Below are 12,076 nucleotides of genomic sequence, written 5' to 3'. Positions count from 1 at the left end.
CAATTGGTTTCAGCTCGTGGGGAACACAATCGCGAAGTATGGCATCCGATCAGATGATCTATATAACTTTGACGAGACTGGCTTTCTTATGGGCATGATTGCAAGCGGAATGGTTATCACAGGTTCAGAAAGGCGTTCAAAGCCGAAATCAGTGCAGCCTGGAAACCGGGAATGGATTACAGTCATCCAGGCGATCAATGCGGAAGGCCAGGCGATCCAGCCGTTCATCATTGGCGCGGGCCAATATCACCTCGCCAATTGGTACCAAGATAGCAACCTCCCGGGCGATTGGGCTATTGCAACGACCCAAAATGGCTGGACCGATAACGAGACCGGTCTCGAGTGGCTTAAGCACTTTGACCGGTGCACAGCCAAGCGATCAAATAGTCGCTATCGCCTCTTAATCCTCGATGGCCATGAAAGTCACCAGTCTATCGAATTCGAGAGATATTGTGAGGAAAAGAAGATCATCCGGCTTTGTATGCCGCCTCATTCCTCTCATCTACTCCAGCCCCTTGACGTCGGGTGCTTTAGCGTGCTAAAGCGAGCTTATGGTCGAGAAATAGAGCATCTGATCAGATGCTCTATAACCCACGTTTCAAAGAATGAGTTCTTTCCGGCCTTCCACGCTGCACACGAGGCCACTATGACGGAAAGAAATATCAGGGGGGCTTTTAAAGGAGCTGGCCTTGTTCCCCTTGACCCAGAAGCTGTGGTCTCAAAGCTTGATGTGCAGCTACGGACTCCAACGCCTGCCGAGGAGGGGGTTGAACCCTCCACCCCTTGGGTCTCAAGGACCCCAAAGACCGTGCTTGAGGCCGGATCTCAGTCTGAATACCTCGAAAGACGAATTAGAAGGCATCATAGCAGCTCCCCAGAGTCAATTATAGAGGCTATGAAGTCTCTTACGAAGGCAGTAAAGGGAAATATGCATGAGATTGCATTATTAAGGGCTGAGGTTAAAGACCTTCGAGAGGCAAATGAGATACTAAGCCGGCGCCGGAGGGCAAAAAGGACTAGATTGCAGAAAAGAGGAGTAATGACAGTAGAGGAAGGAAGGCAGGCAATTGATCAAATGGATGCTAATGCGCAGGTAGTAGCCGAATCATCGAGACGTAGTGGTCAAGGAAGGTCGGCGCGACCGGGGGTTCGGCGTTGTGGTGTCTGCGGCCAGCCCGGCCATAATGCAAGGACCTGTCAGGTAGTGATTGAGACGTCTGGGGAAGAGTATAGTGAGTAGTTTTAATTGATCAAATGGTTTGTGGTATTTTTATAGCGATTTTAATCTTATAGGCTAAGAAAAGTGTACAGCTCACTTGTCTGTACAGCTCACTTATCAAGTACGTTAGCATTTCCACGGTGATTTATCAATGCCAATGACTCATACACTGTTCGCAAGACAACGCTCCGCTCCCCATGTTCCGGAATAGTAGACGTCATCGACTAATGGCTTCCTTAGTGGTGACGGCCCATTTGTCGATCGCGTCGAAATAAGTCGTTGAACGGTGACCAAAACGGCTTGGAACGGACTCGATTATTGACGTTATGCTTACTTCGGCTTCTCGATCTTCCCTGGACCGGCGATGCGAGACAACAATGCTGAGGAATGCCGCTCAAGACACCCGGCTTACGTGGGCAGCATCGCACTATGGCTACGGCGCGGCTCTACGCGTCCTCTTAGATGACGATGAAGTCATGACGTCTACTATTCCACCAATCCTCCCGAGTCTTTGAGTAGGAAAAGATATAAAACCCGCCGTCCACAGCCCATGTTTTGCACCATTCCCATCAACCAAGTACCCAACTCCCTTCTTAAGTATTAAAAGTCTCTTGCACACTACAAAATATCACCTGCCATGTCTGGAATGATGCCAATGGAGAACGAACAAGGTCAGGGCATGTCCCATACCACAGGCGATTCCAAGGTCCCCAAAGCCGTTCAGCGAAAGGCGCCCCAGGGTCTAGAGGAGAAGCTTCCGGAGGCTGTAAGTTGCCCTTCAGATGTGTAACGGACAATGCATTGATGCTCGCAAGATCCATCCTACTAGCTCCGAGCCTGGCCAGTCCACGAACAAGTCACACACCCAGGGAGGAGGTGAGGCCTCGATTGTTCCCCAGAAGCTGCAGGAGAAGCTGCCTGAGACTGTGGAGAGGGCTGTTCCCAACGCCATTCATGACACTGGCGATACTGGGGGCCTGCACAGGAAGCAGTAGATTGCTGGACTATCGGCCATCTGGCAGCGTGAGAACATCCGCTTTAGAGTAGCTAGAGATGAGGTAATATCAATCATATTATCCTTCAACTTGAAATCACTGCACCGAAATAATCTCGGAACACACAGCTGTGCATCAAAATTGTGCTCAAGAGTTTTATGAGCCAATCAATCTTTTAGGACGTGGTTTTTCATAGAGCCGGGCTGCACTGAGGTGAGTTAATCTAAATAGACAATGGCGAATAGGCCAATACTCTTCATTTGCAATTGGCCGAAACTGCTACAGAGCCAAGAAGACGCCTGTCGCCAAGATGACGGCTGCCGTGATAGCGTGGTTAACACTAGCCTTTGTTGCTTCAGTCTTGGCCTCCCCTTGGACCCCTTCATCCTTGGCGAATTTTCGAATAATCCAAGCATCACCCAGTCCAACAGTAGTGCCCAAAATGAGGCAAATTCCTAGACATAGTCTCACAGCATCCGACGCGGCCGGGTTGGTCTGACACACTGGAGACAGCTTCCAGAACACAAAGATGCCGAGGTTGGCAAGGCCCACGCCGATATTGCGGATACCATAGATGTATATAGCAGATTTTTGGAAGGCTTCGGCATGTGCTGAAGGGAGATTCTTATCGCTTGGTGAAGGGGCGCGCAGCCCAAACATGCGGATGGCATCAAGGGGGGAGACGAAGCTGTAGATGCCCACTCCAACACCCGTTAGGCCCAGGAGAACGGGAAGAGCGGGCACGACTGTATTGAGGGTAGCCATTGTTGAATATTTTGACAATGTTGTTGGCGATTTGACTTGGGAGGCTGGAGTGTGGTCGATGAGGTCATACGCGGGTGAGATGGAGGCTGTCTTAAGCCCGCGGGCCGGATTTTGTCAAACCCGGCGAGCTAACTAATTGATGGCTGAAGTGATCGCGATGGCCTCATTGGTTAGCCTCGCTAGTCTTGGAGCGCCTTGTGATGCTTTCGGCAAGGCTATGGACCTTGGCCACATCTGAAATAGCGTGTTGTAACTCGACTTTGTCACTGGCTTCAATAGCTGGTGTGACGAAGCAATATAAGCCATTGGTTCCCGTCCGTATCGCAAGTACGGGGGCCCCCTACATTTGGGTATTTGGTGCAATGGTCTATTTGTAACAGCTGGGTTTGAAAACTATTGAGGAGGGCAATGGTACCAGCAAATTGGAAATTTGACACAAATGGGTCTCGGTCTCACTAGAAGGAGACAGTGTTTCTGAGCAGGCCGCGGGCACGAAAAAAGAAAATATATTACCAATAACTTTGTTGTTAGCCTGGTAGATTCGAGCATATAAGCATTGTGACATCAACCTCAAACTACCAATATTAGTGGAAGTGCCCGTCCTAGTTGCCAATGGTTTACTCCCGCTCGTCGATATTACCAGCGATCACCACTCCAAAAAGTTAGGTAGATCTTAGACAGATACGGGAAAAAACTTGGCTGTATTCACTGGTGGAAAGATTATACAAGATATTAACGCGTAGTCTATCGTGACAGGATGTCCAGACGTCACGATAATGTTTGGCTGATCTTGTCTAATGAGCCGCTCGCCCTGACCTCTTTCGAGCGAGCCGCTGGCAGTTAAAACCGCAAAGTACAAGAAGACAAGGATATAGGAACAGAGCTATGCAATGTGCCGATGTCGGAAAAGGACTCGGCCTGTTGTTGGTATCCGTTTTTCCGGTCGCTGTCTCTTCCAACCCCTGGATCAAGCTTAAACCTAAAGACCAACTAACATAGGTAAAATGGCGATGGATAATTCCACCAATGGCTACCTCACCTAGTTGAATAGGAAGACGATCGTCGCATCCCCTGTTGGGCGAGTGAGTGGTTCCCCGCATCGACAAACCTGGTGAACCACTTTTCCGGCCGGCTTGGCGACCCCATACTACGACGTAGTATGGGTCATGGAGGGCCTTGGTAGTATGAGGATCAAGCTGCAGATGCTGCTTGTCGCTGTAAGAATATCCCGAGGTCGGAAAGGAAATGCATCGAAGACCGAATACTTAAATAAGGATGGGGGTAATCGCATGCATAAACCTCGCACTTTTCATTCCCAGAGTCTTAGGCGGTAGCCCTCGATCTCATCATGCATTCCTTCCGGACTCTTTACCTTGTGGGAGCATTCGCTCTGACCTTGGTCAATGCCGTGAGCCTCCCCGCTGGTGTACCTCGCGACGTGTCAGAGTTCCGCGATAAACATCACTACAAACCGCCACACCATGGTCACCGCAAGATTATCACCATTCGCCCATCTAAGAATGATCATGACGATGCGTCAGAGAGATTCAAGAGGGGTGTGTTGAAAGCTAATGGTGGTGGCACACTCTATCTACCAAAGGGAAAGACATTTGTTATTGGAAAGGCCCTGGACTTGACAGGGCTCAATGACATTCATGTTCACTTGGACGGCGAGATTCGGGTAAGAATTCCCCTCTCGGCCAGGCATCGCATATACTAAACATGAGATTAGTTTACGGATGACGTTGAGTACTGGCAGGAGAATGCCTGGTACCACCCTTTCCAGAAGTCAATCATGTTCTGGAAGTGGGGTGGTAAGAACATCAAGATCTATGGCGAGGGAGTTATCGAGGGCCAGGGGTGCGTCCAATTCTAATTCTAGGTGAACAAAGGCTAACGAATACCCAGCCAGCGTTGGTGGAATGAATTTGAGGCTGGAACAGGCTCGTGAGTTGCTCTCATCGTCCATATCTTTCTCCTAGCTTACCCTTGTGCAGCATTCTGAACCCCGACAACAAGTACTACCGACCTATTCTATTCTATGCCGAGAATACGACCAATTTGGAGATTTCTGGAATCCACCTCAAGGATTCTCCCTGCTGGAACAACTTCATCGTCAGCTCCAAGAACATCCGATACACTGACGTCGTGGCAACTGCTTTGTCCAACAACGGTAGCATCATCCCAAAGAACACGGATTTTATGAACACCATGAACACTTCAACTGTTCATATTGAGCGAGCTTGGGTCAACATTGACGACGATTGTTTCTCACCTAAGCCCAACAGCTCTGACCTTTACGTCAACACCATGTACTGCAACGGCACACACGGCCAGGTAGGAATCTCGCACAAAATGTACCCCAATTCCCCGTTCTAACTTGTGTTGCAGTCTATGGGCTCACTTGGCCAGTATGAGGGCGAGGTTTCCAATGTTCACGATGTGCACATCGAGAACGTCTGGATGCTGAATGGCGACGTGAGTTGATCCTATTTATGCATCGACTACAAAAGCTAACCTGTTGCATAGTACTCTGGTGCCCGTATCAAGGTCTGGGCTGGCGAAAAGACTGGCACAGGATATGTCAACAACGTCACCTTCAAGTAGGCTACCTGCTCAATTGTGCCCGTAACCAATACTAATACCTACCCTAGGAACTTCTGGGTTGCGCGAATGGACTATGGCATCTTCCTCGACTCCTGCTACTTCAACAAATCTGCCGAAGAGTGCAACAAGTACCCCTCAGGCATGGACATTACAAACATCCACTTCGAGAACTTTACAGGCTACACCTCCGGAGTCTACGGAAACGCTGTTGCTCGTCTATCATGCTCAGCCAGCGAATCAGCGGTCTGCTCCAACATCACTCTCAAGGATTTCAACGTGGAGACACCTTGTGGTGGAAAGCCTGTGATCATTTGCGATGGCATGCACGGCGATATTGGGGTCGACTGTGTTCCATATGAGAGTGAGGAGGCGCAGGCAGCGTTGAAGGCGAAGTGCAAGATACCGATTGTTGGAATTGATACGGATCCTTGGGGAAGCGGAGTTATAGAGCGGAAGAAGGATGCGTTTCATCCTATCTCGCGAGAGATTGGCGATGACTAGGGAAGAACCCTGAAAGAAGCCTAGTCTGCTGAGAATCTGCTCTGTTGCTGGTAGTCATGCGGTAAGGCCAGCTAGATAGGAAGTATAGTTAGATGCTATTCCCAAGTTTATCACCTACGAGAGAAAGAAATCGTTGAACAAAATGCGGGTCTCGGGCGACTTCAATATCACTCGTTTTAGAATCAAAGTCTCATGAAATGCCCAGTGGCATCCTGTGTTAGCACCTGAATTCGGAAGCCAGTCTTTTCATCCAGATACCAGTTGCCCAAAGTAATCCAATGCGATAGCACTGTACAGTCGCCAATACATCCCCTGGTGGCTGGTACAGTAACCCAATCCCCGCCTCGAGGGAAACTCTCACCCTAAGAGGTACTGTACCTTGCCACTAGTAATGAAGCGCGACATACTGTACGGTGTCCACAGCTCTGGCTTCGTGGAGGCAGCCAAATTCCCTCTAGTCGGGTTCTCTACGTCACGAATTGGAGATATCTCCTGACACGCCAACGTCATAATTCGACAATGTTCTCGTATTAAGGGCCCGTGAAATCCGTCCAGCAGGAGCCATGACTTCCTTCACCTCCGGCCTTCGCAAGTGAATATCTCCAGGAAACCACAGCCGTACTTTCTCACCAATCCTACTCTCACGTACTGCCAATATTCTTAAAGTTTTTCTTGCTATCACCAGGCGGCTACCGCTTTCCTCCTACACATTCGCCCATGCCAAAATGAGGACCAGAGAGTGGCCACTTACCGTTGCCTTCATCTACGACCGCAAGGTGGAACACATTGCGCACGCTGAATCACCAGACGAATATTCCGACTTGGCAGACGATGTTACCATTGGGGGGATCACCGAGGCACTTGAAAGACTGGGGCATCGTGTCGTTCATGCGCCTGGGCTCAAGGCTCTGATCAAGGACATCGCAGCAAACAAGCACAAGAATTGGGATGTAGTCTTTAACTACAGCAAGGGATCACACGGCACAGCTCGGGAGTCACAGGTGCCTGCGATACTTGAGGAGTACCAGATTCCCTTTACATTCTCAGATGCTGAAATACGAACAAGTCCATATGTTGTGGTACCCAAATTTGATGATGATCCTTTGGACTACAGCGAACTCAAGAAACTCTCCTATCCTCTCTTCGTCAAGCCTACCTCCTGTCCACAATGCAACGGCATCACCTGTGCCAATAAGATCCTTAAACCGAAAGATCTGGAACACGAGGTCGATCAGCTCCGGTCGCAGTTCAAAGACCAGGAGATACTAATAGAGAATTTTCTTGGTGGGCGTGAGTTCACACTCGCCATTGCCGGAACGGGCGAAGATGCCCATGTGGTTGGCATAGCAGAACTTATATGGAATCCCCATACGTTGCGGGCGAAGGACATGATTCCCGTCGACTTTTCTATCGCACTCGCTAGAATGGCGAGGTCCGTGAGCAAGGGATTTTCTCTTGAGGACGTGCCCTTAAGTGATCCTCTATGGGATGAACTTGCCGATCTTAGTCTCAAGGCCTATACAGCCCTAGGATGTCGAGACGGTGGCCGTGTTGATATCCGACTCACTTCAGAGGAACAGGGATCGGCTCCTTGCGTTATAGAGGTACCATCAAGTTGTCAGGCGGTTTCTTTACTCTCTACTGATGCTATTCAGGTCGATCCCATCTTTGGAATGCGTCCCGACCGCTCTCGATACGCTTTCATCGCGAAAAGTAACGGTGTTGAATACCCCGAGATGATTCAAGACTTTCTTGACATTGCTATTCAGACGTATGAGCAAGCGGAACGTAACTTGAGAATCTGACGGCTGGGCTTGGAGGCAGGTACTTCGTTGGCCAGAGACTCACATGGTGCCAGTCACTGGAGCAAGCAACACAGTCGGATGAGCATAATGACATGTTAAGGTCTGTGTTTATGAAACAGTAAGGCCATTGAGAATGATATGGAAAGGAACAAGGCAAAAGTTTTCTTTTCATATGGATTGAATAGTCTTTAGCTTGACCAAACCACCTCTCAAATTCATCCGAGCGAATATAATGTGCTACTGACTCCCCGAGGACTGACAGAGAAATCCTAGCCGAGATGGCTTCAGTCATCCAGAATTTCTTTGACCTCATAATTCTTGTTCGCATACACGAACCAAAGAGTCCCAGTCACGATAGCAATGCCACCAAGGACTGCAGAGGTGTAGTTCATCCCATCTGCCATAACAGGGAGGTAATAAGGAAAGCAGTAAAAGATCAATGCAACCAGCGCCCATGCAAGCATCACCACGTTTGCAAGAAGTCCAAGTCTGGGATACCAAAAGGGCCCATGCTGAAAGTTGGATCGACCTTGTAGCAGCATCAGGACAACAGGGATGCTGTAGCTGATGTATTGGAGCAGAAGGCCTGTAGAGATGAGAGAATTAAAAGCAAGCTCCGAGCCCAGATACAGGCATCCAAAGATGGCGGTTCCTGAAGCTGACCAGAGCAGAGACCACACCGGGGTTTGCAACGGCGCTGGTGCAAGCTTGCTGAGGTGACGATGAAGAGGGAAGCCTGCCTCGCGACTGATGGTCCAGGCAAGGCGGGATTGCCAAGTCTGAATTGACCAGACTGCACCGGCTGTGGTGATCAAGACTGGTATCCAGAGACCAACGGCTGCGGCTTTGCTGCCAGTGATGCGGTAGAACAAAGCGACAGCCGAGTTATCGGCAGCTCCATCGATGCTGGTTACATTGATAAGGATTGACGTGACGACAAGGAGACCGGATGTAAAGCCAACAACAATCGTCCAAATAAGAGCTTTTGGAATATCCGTGCTCGGCGAAGGCATCTCTTCCGCAAGATGCGTGGCGACGTCGAGACATGAGAAACTCCAGTTTGCACCATTCATTCCAATGATAAAAGCAACTCCCTTTGGCCATCCTGAGACGTTGACTGAGGTGGTGAAATAGTCTTTTGCGGAAGCGTGTTCATCGGACATGGCGAAGAGAGTGATGAAGATGACTGTGATGGTAACGCAGCTAAACAGAAGCATGATCTTTGAGATCTTTGGGAGTGCATGTTCGAAGCTCGCGCAGAAAACGGTGATAATGTTGAGGAGCTGGAACCCAACAAAGCCCATCCATCGCTTGTAAACAAAGTTGGGGTCGAGGAGCGAGATGATGGCGCAGGCGCCAGTCGGCACAGAGAGACACGCCGAGGCTCCTGTCGCAACAGCAGCGAGCCAACTAATTACTGCAGTGATGTAGGATAGAACACGTCGTGAGTGTGACGGTGCCAGTCGGTTAACCCAGATGTATTGGCCACCGGGATGAGGCATGGCAGAGGCAAGTTCGGCAAGAGTAGTGGCTGTAGCCAAACCGACTATAGCCATGACCAGGAAGCCCCAGAAGAAAAGCGGCGAGCCTCCCATAGGTAGAGTGCTGCCGAGGACGAGAAGAAGTCCAACTGCGGTGTTTGTGGTTCCATAGCCGATACCAAGGGCAGATAACGTCGTGAATGGCTTCACTGTCTGGACTGTGACTTCGCCATATGTGACGGATGCACGTTCTGGTGCTTCGGTATCGACTTTTTCGGTCATGATTAAAGATTGAGTAGCATTGAAGAGCAGCGAGAGAGTGCGAGAGCGATCATTTCATATTACGCGGGTGTTATCGCGTTGAATAGATACTCCGAGACAAGGAGGTGGAGAAACGTGACCACGGGATCGATGCGATGCGATCTTCCGACGATAAGCATAAATGTGTCACCAGTGGCTTGGGGTCATCTGCGGGGGCGTGAACAGCACAGAGATTAACCGAGGCAGCATCGAGTGAATCAGTTCTGTTTGGTGATAGAGAGGCAGATAGTATTGGCTTCGGCTATGTCCCCAATTAGGCAATTAATTGGGCAATTCTTAGAGGAGGCATGGGTCCAAGATAAGCCCCATGAAGTGTCTTGGCACAACCCTGGTCCGTTACACAGAGAAGAGATAACCCTTCTTCTGTCTCTTAACTAAAGCTGAACAGCCAGGAAGTGATGGCTTTACCGACCTGAGAAAATTGCGAGGCAATGGTAGCATTCGCCAAGAACAAGTGCTACCGTTAACCACGGTATCGACCACACAGTGGAGGGGGTGCGATCTTGTCTTGATAGAGGTCTATCAACTCATAAGACTATAGCTCCTGAGAGAACATCTTAGGGAGTTCACCACATTCACTTTATCCCTGATATGAAGCTTTGAGCAATCTTGATCCTTCCATATACCTGGCCTCGTTCATCACCATTACCTTGTTTCTTTTCTCGTGTGCCCAGACTTCGGGAGCTCACATAGAGTAGATAAGTTTCTGATCCAAGCTCTGCTGGTAAGTTTGGACGCTCTTCGAACTCCATGGCACACATGCATTACGTGTCTACAAAATCGGACTTCATTAGAGATAGGCTGATGACACAACCGCGCGGCAAGCAAACAAGAGTCTGGGGGCAGAAGCAAGCGCCGTTCAATACTAAACCACTTGCAATGTGTGGCTTCCAACTACTCACAGACGCATAGTACAATATCCATAAGCACTACAACCTCGCCTTGTCGCGTCAAAAAACATGGACCGAGAGACTAGGAACCTCAGCACTTGAAGGATTTACGTGTGCGCTAGGACGTAAGTACCGTACGACACAGCGGCGCATATCCAACAACATTAATTATGGTGTTCGGCCTCGCGCCTTCGGTTTCATCTGCCGCGCTTTTTCTCATGAGGCGCTTACGTCTTCAATGGCAAGGGAAGAAGAGCGTAGATGGCCAGTCTCCTCGCCGAGTCGGCACCGTAGGCCGGACTTAACCTATCTCCGCCAGGAGCGACGCCCACGTTGAGCCCAAAAAGCATTTCATGTTAAATAAAGAGAGTTTCATTCCCTCGTAGAACTGGACTTATCAGTAAAAACAAGCAAAAAACTTTCAAGCCGGTTACAATGTCCTGCCCCGATTGCTTCAAGGGAAGTGTCCACGATGGTGAGCCTCGAGGCATGACCATCAAGCTACACGATCTCGATACCTACGTCGTCGAACCGTCCGAGGGAAAAGAAATCAAAGGGATTCTCGTCGTCATCCCAGATGCCTTTGGTTGGAAGTTTGTCAACTGCCGACTCCTGGCCGACAACTACGCCGACAAGAGCAACTACAAAGTCTACCTTCCAGACGTCATGATTGGTGAGCTTTATGCCAGTTTTTGGTGTCGTTTACTAACTTGGCAGGGGATGCTGCTCCCCCATCCGCTCTTGACAACATGCACATTGCCATGGCTCCTGGAAATTGGCTCAGGCGAGGGTGAGCGCATCTCTCACACGCCTTGTACTTGATATCACTAACACTATTCCAGGTATAACTTGTTCCTTGCCCTTTGGGCCGTGGTGCCCTTCATGATACGCAATCGATTCGGAAAAACCTACCCCATCACCAAGAGCTTTTTTGAGAAGCTTCGAAAAGCTGAGGGTTCCGCCCTTCCCGTTGGTGTAGCCGGTTTCTGCTGGGGTGGCAAGCTTGCCATTCTCCTATCCCACGGTGTCGAAGTAGACAGCAAGCCTATCATTGACGCAGCTTTCACCGGTCATCCCAGTCGGTTGAGCTTCCCTGGCGACTTTGAAAAGATCACAGTGCCAGTTTCAGTCGCTGTGGGTGATAATGACAGTCAGTTCCCGCTGGAGGCGGCGGAAAAGATGAAGGTTCTTGTCGAGTCAAAGTCCGAAGCAACGAGGGGTGAGATCAAGATCTACCCAGGAGCTGGACATGGCTTCTGCGTTCGTGCATCCATGGAAAAGGATGGTCTTGCGGAAAAGGCATCAGAGGCAGAGGATCAGGCTATTACATGGTTCAATACCCATTTCAAGGCTGGCTCATAGTCTAGCACACGGCGATGGAAAGTTCTCATTTTCCCGGGAAGTAGGTCGATGGACCAGAATTTCCTATTCCTTAGTAATCATTTGAGTGTGTTTTATCTTCCTTAGTACGGAGGAATAAATTTCATAATGT

At 49.6% G+C, this 12,076-nt stretch overlaps 6 protein-coding genes across 6 annotated transcripts; 4 read left to right on the top strand and 2 right to left on the bottom strand.

Moving 5' to 3' along the window:
• Positions 1 to 1,856: 1,856 nt before the first annotated feature.
• NECHADRAFT_86553 (uncharacterized protein) lies at positions 1,857 to 2,214 on the top strand (the record flags this gene model as incomplete). The annotated part of the gene is made up of 2 exons (XM_003042392.1): positions 1,857 to 1,985; positions 2,035 to 2,214. The coding sequence occupies 2 exons, from the start codon at positions 1,857 to 1,859 to the stop codon at positions 2,212 to 2,214; spliced, it is 309 nt and encodes a 102-aa protein (XP_003042438.1).
• A 279-nt stretch (positions 2,215 to 2,493) lies between these two features.
• On the bottom strand, positions 2,494 to 2,979 carry NECHADRAFT_51923 (uncharacterized protein; the record flags this gene model as incomplete). The annotated part of the gene is made up of 1 exon (XM_003042303.1): positions 2,494 to 2,979. One exon carries the CDS (start codon positions 2,977 to 2,979, stop codon positions 2,494 to 2,496), a length of 486 nt encoding a protein of 161 aa, XP_003042349.1.
• A 1,348-nt stretch (positions 2,980 to 4,327) lies between these two features.
• On the top strand, positions 4,328 to 6,087 carry NECHADRAFT_106457 (uncharacterized protein; the record flags this gene model as incomplete). Its single annotated transcript, XM_003042391.1, has 7 exons — positions 4,328 to 4,660; positions 4,712 to 4,839; positions 4,888 to 4,926; positions 4,977 to 5,316; positions 5,371 to 5,457; positions 5,509 to 5,582; positions 5,634 to 6,087. 7 exons carry the CDS (start codon positions 4,328 to 4,330, stop codon positions 6,085 to 6,087), a joined length of 1,455 nt encoding a protein of 484 aa, XP_003042437.1.
• Positions 6,088 to 6,812: 725 nt separating this feature from the next.
• Positions 6,813 to 7,892, top strand: NECHADRAFT_86550 (uncharacterized protein; the record flags this gene model as incomplete). The annotated part of the gene is made up of 1 exon (XM_003042390.1): positions 6,813 to 7,892. One exon carries the CDS (start codon positions 6,813 to 6,815, stop codon positions 7,890 to 7,892), a length of 1,080 nt encoding a protein of 359 aa, XP_003042436.1.
• Positions 7,893 to 8,176: 284 nt separating this feature from the next.
• On the bottom strand, positions 8,177 to 9,655 carry NECHADRAFT_51757 (uncharacterized protein; the record flags this gene model as incomplete). The annotated part of the gene is made up of 1 exon (XM_003042302.1): positions 8,177 to 9,655. One exon carries the CDS (start codon positions 9,653 to 9,655, stop codon positions 8,177 to 8,179), a length of 1,479 nt encoding a protein of 492 aa, XP_003042348.1.
• A 1,364-nt stretch (positions 9,656 to 11,019) lies between these two features.
• NECHADRAFT_97226 (uncharacterized protein) lies at positions 11,020 to 11,946 on the top strand (the record flags this gene model as incomplete). The annotated part of the gene is made up of 3 exons (XM_003042389.1): positions 11,020 to 11,257; positions 11,302 to 11,374; positions 11,427 to 11,946. 3 exons carry the CDS (start codon positions 11,020 to 11,022, stop codon positions 11,944 to 11,946), a joined length of 831 nt encoding a protein of 276 aa, XP_003042435.1.
• Positions 11,947 to 12,076: the final 130 nt, after the last annotated feature.

This window comes from Fusarium vanettenii, assembly GCF_000151355.1.
Source record: "Fusarium vanettenii 77-13-4 chromosome 11 genomic scaffold NECHAsca_36_chr11_2_0, whole genome shotgun sequence".
In the NCBI taxonomy this organism is placed as follows: Eukaryota; Fungi; Ascomycota; class Sordariomycetes; order Hypocreales; family Nectriaceae; genus Fusarium; species Fusarium vanettenii.
This window is presented reverse-complemented; position numbering and strand designations above follow the sequence as displayed.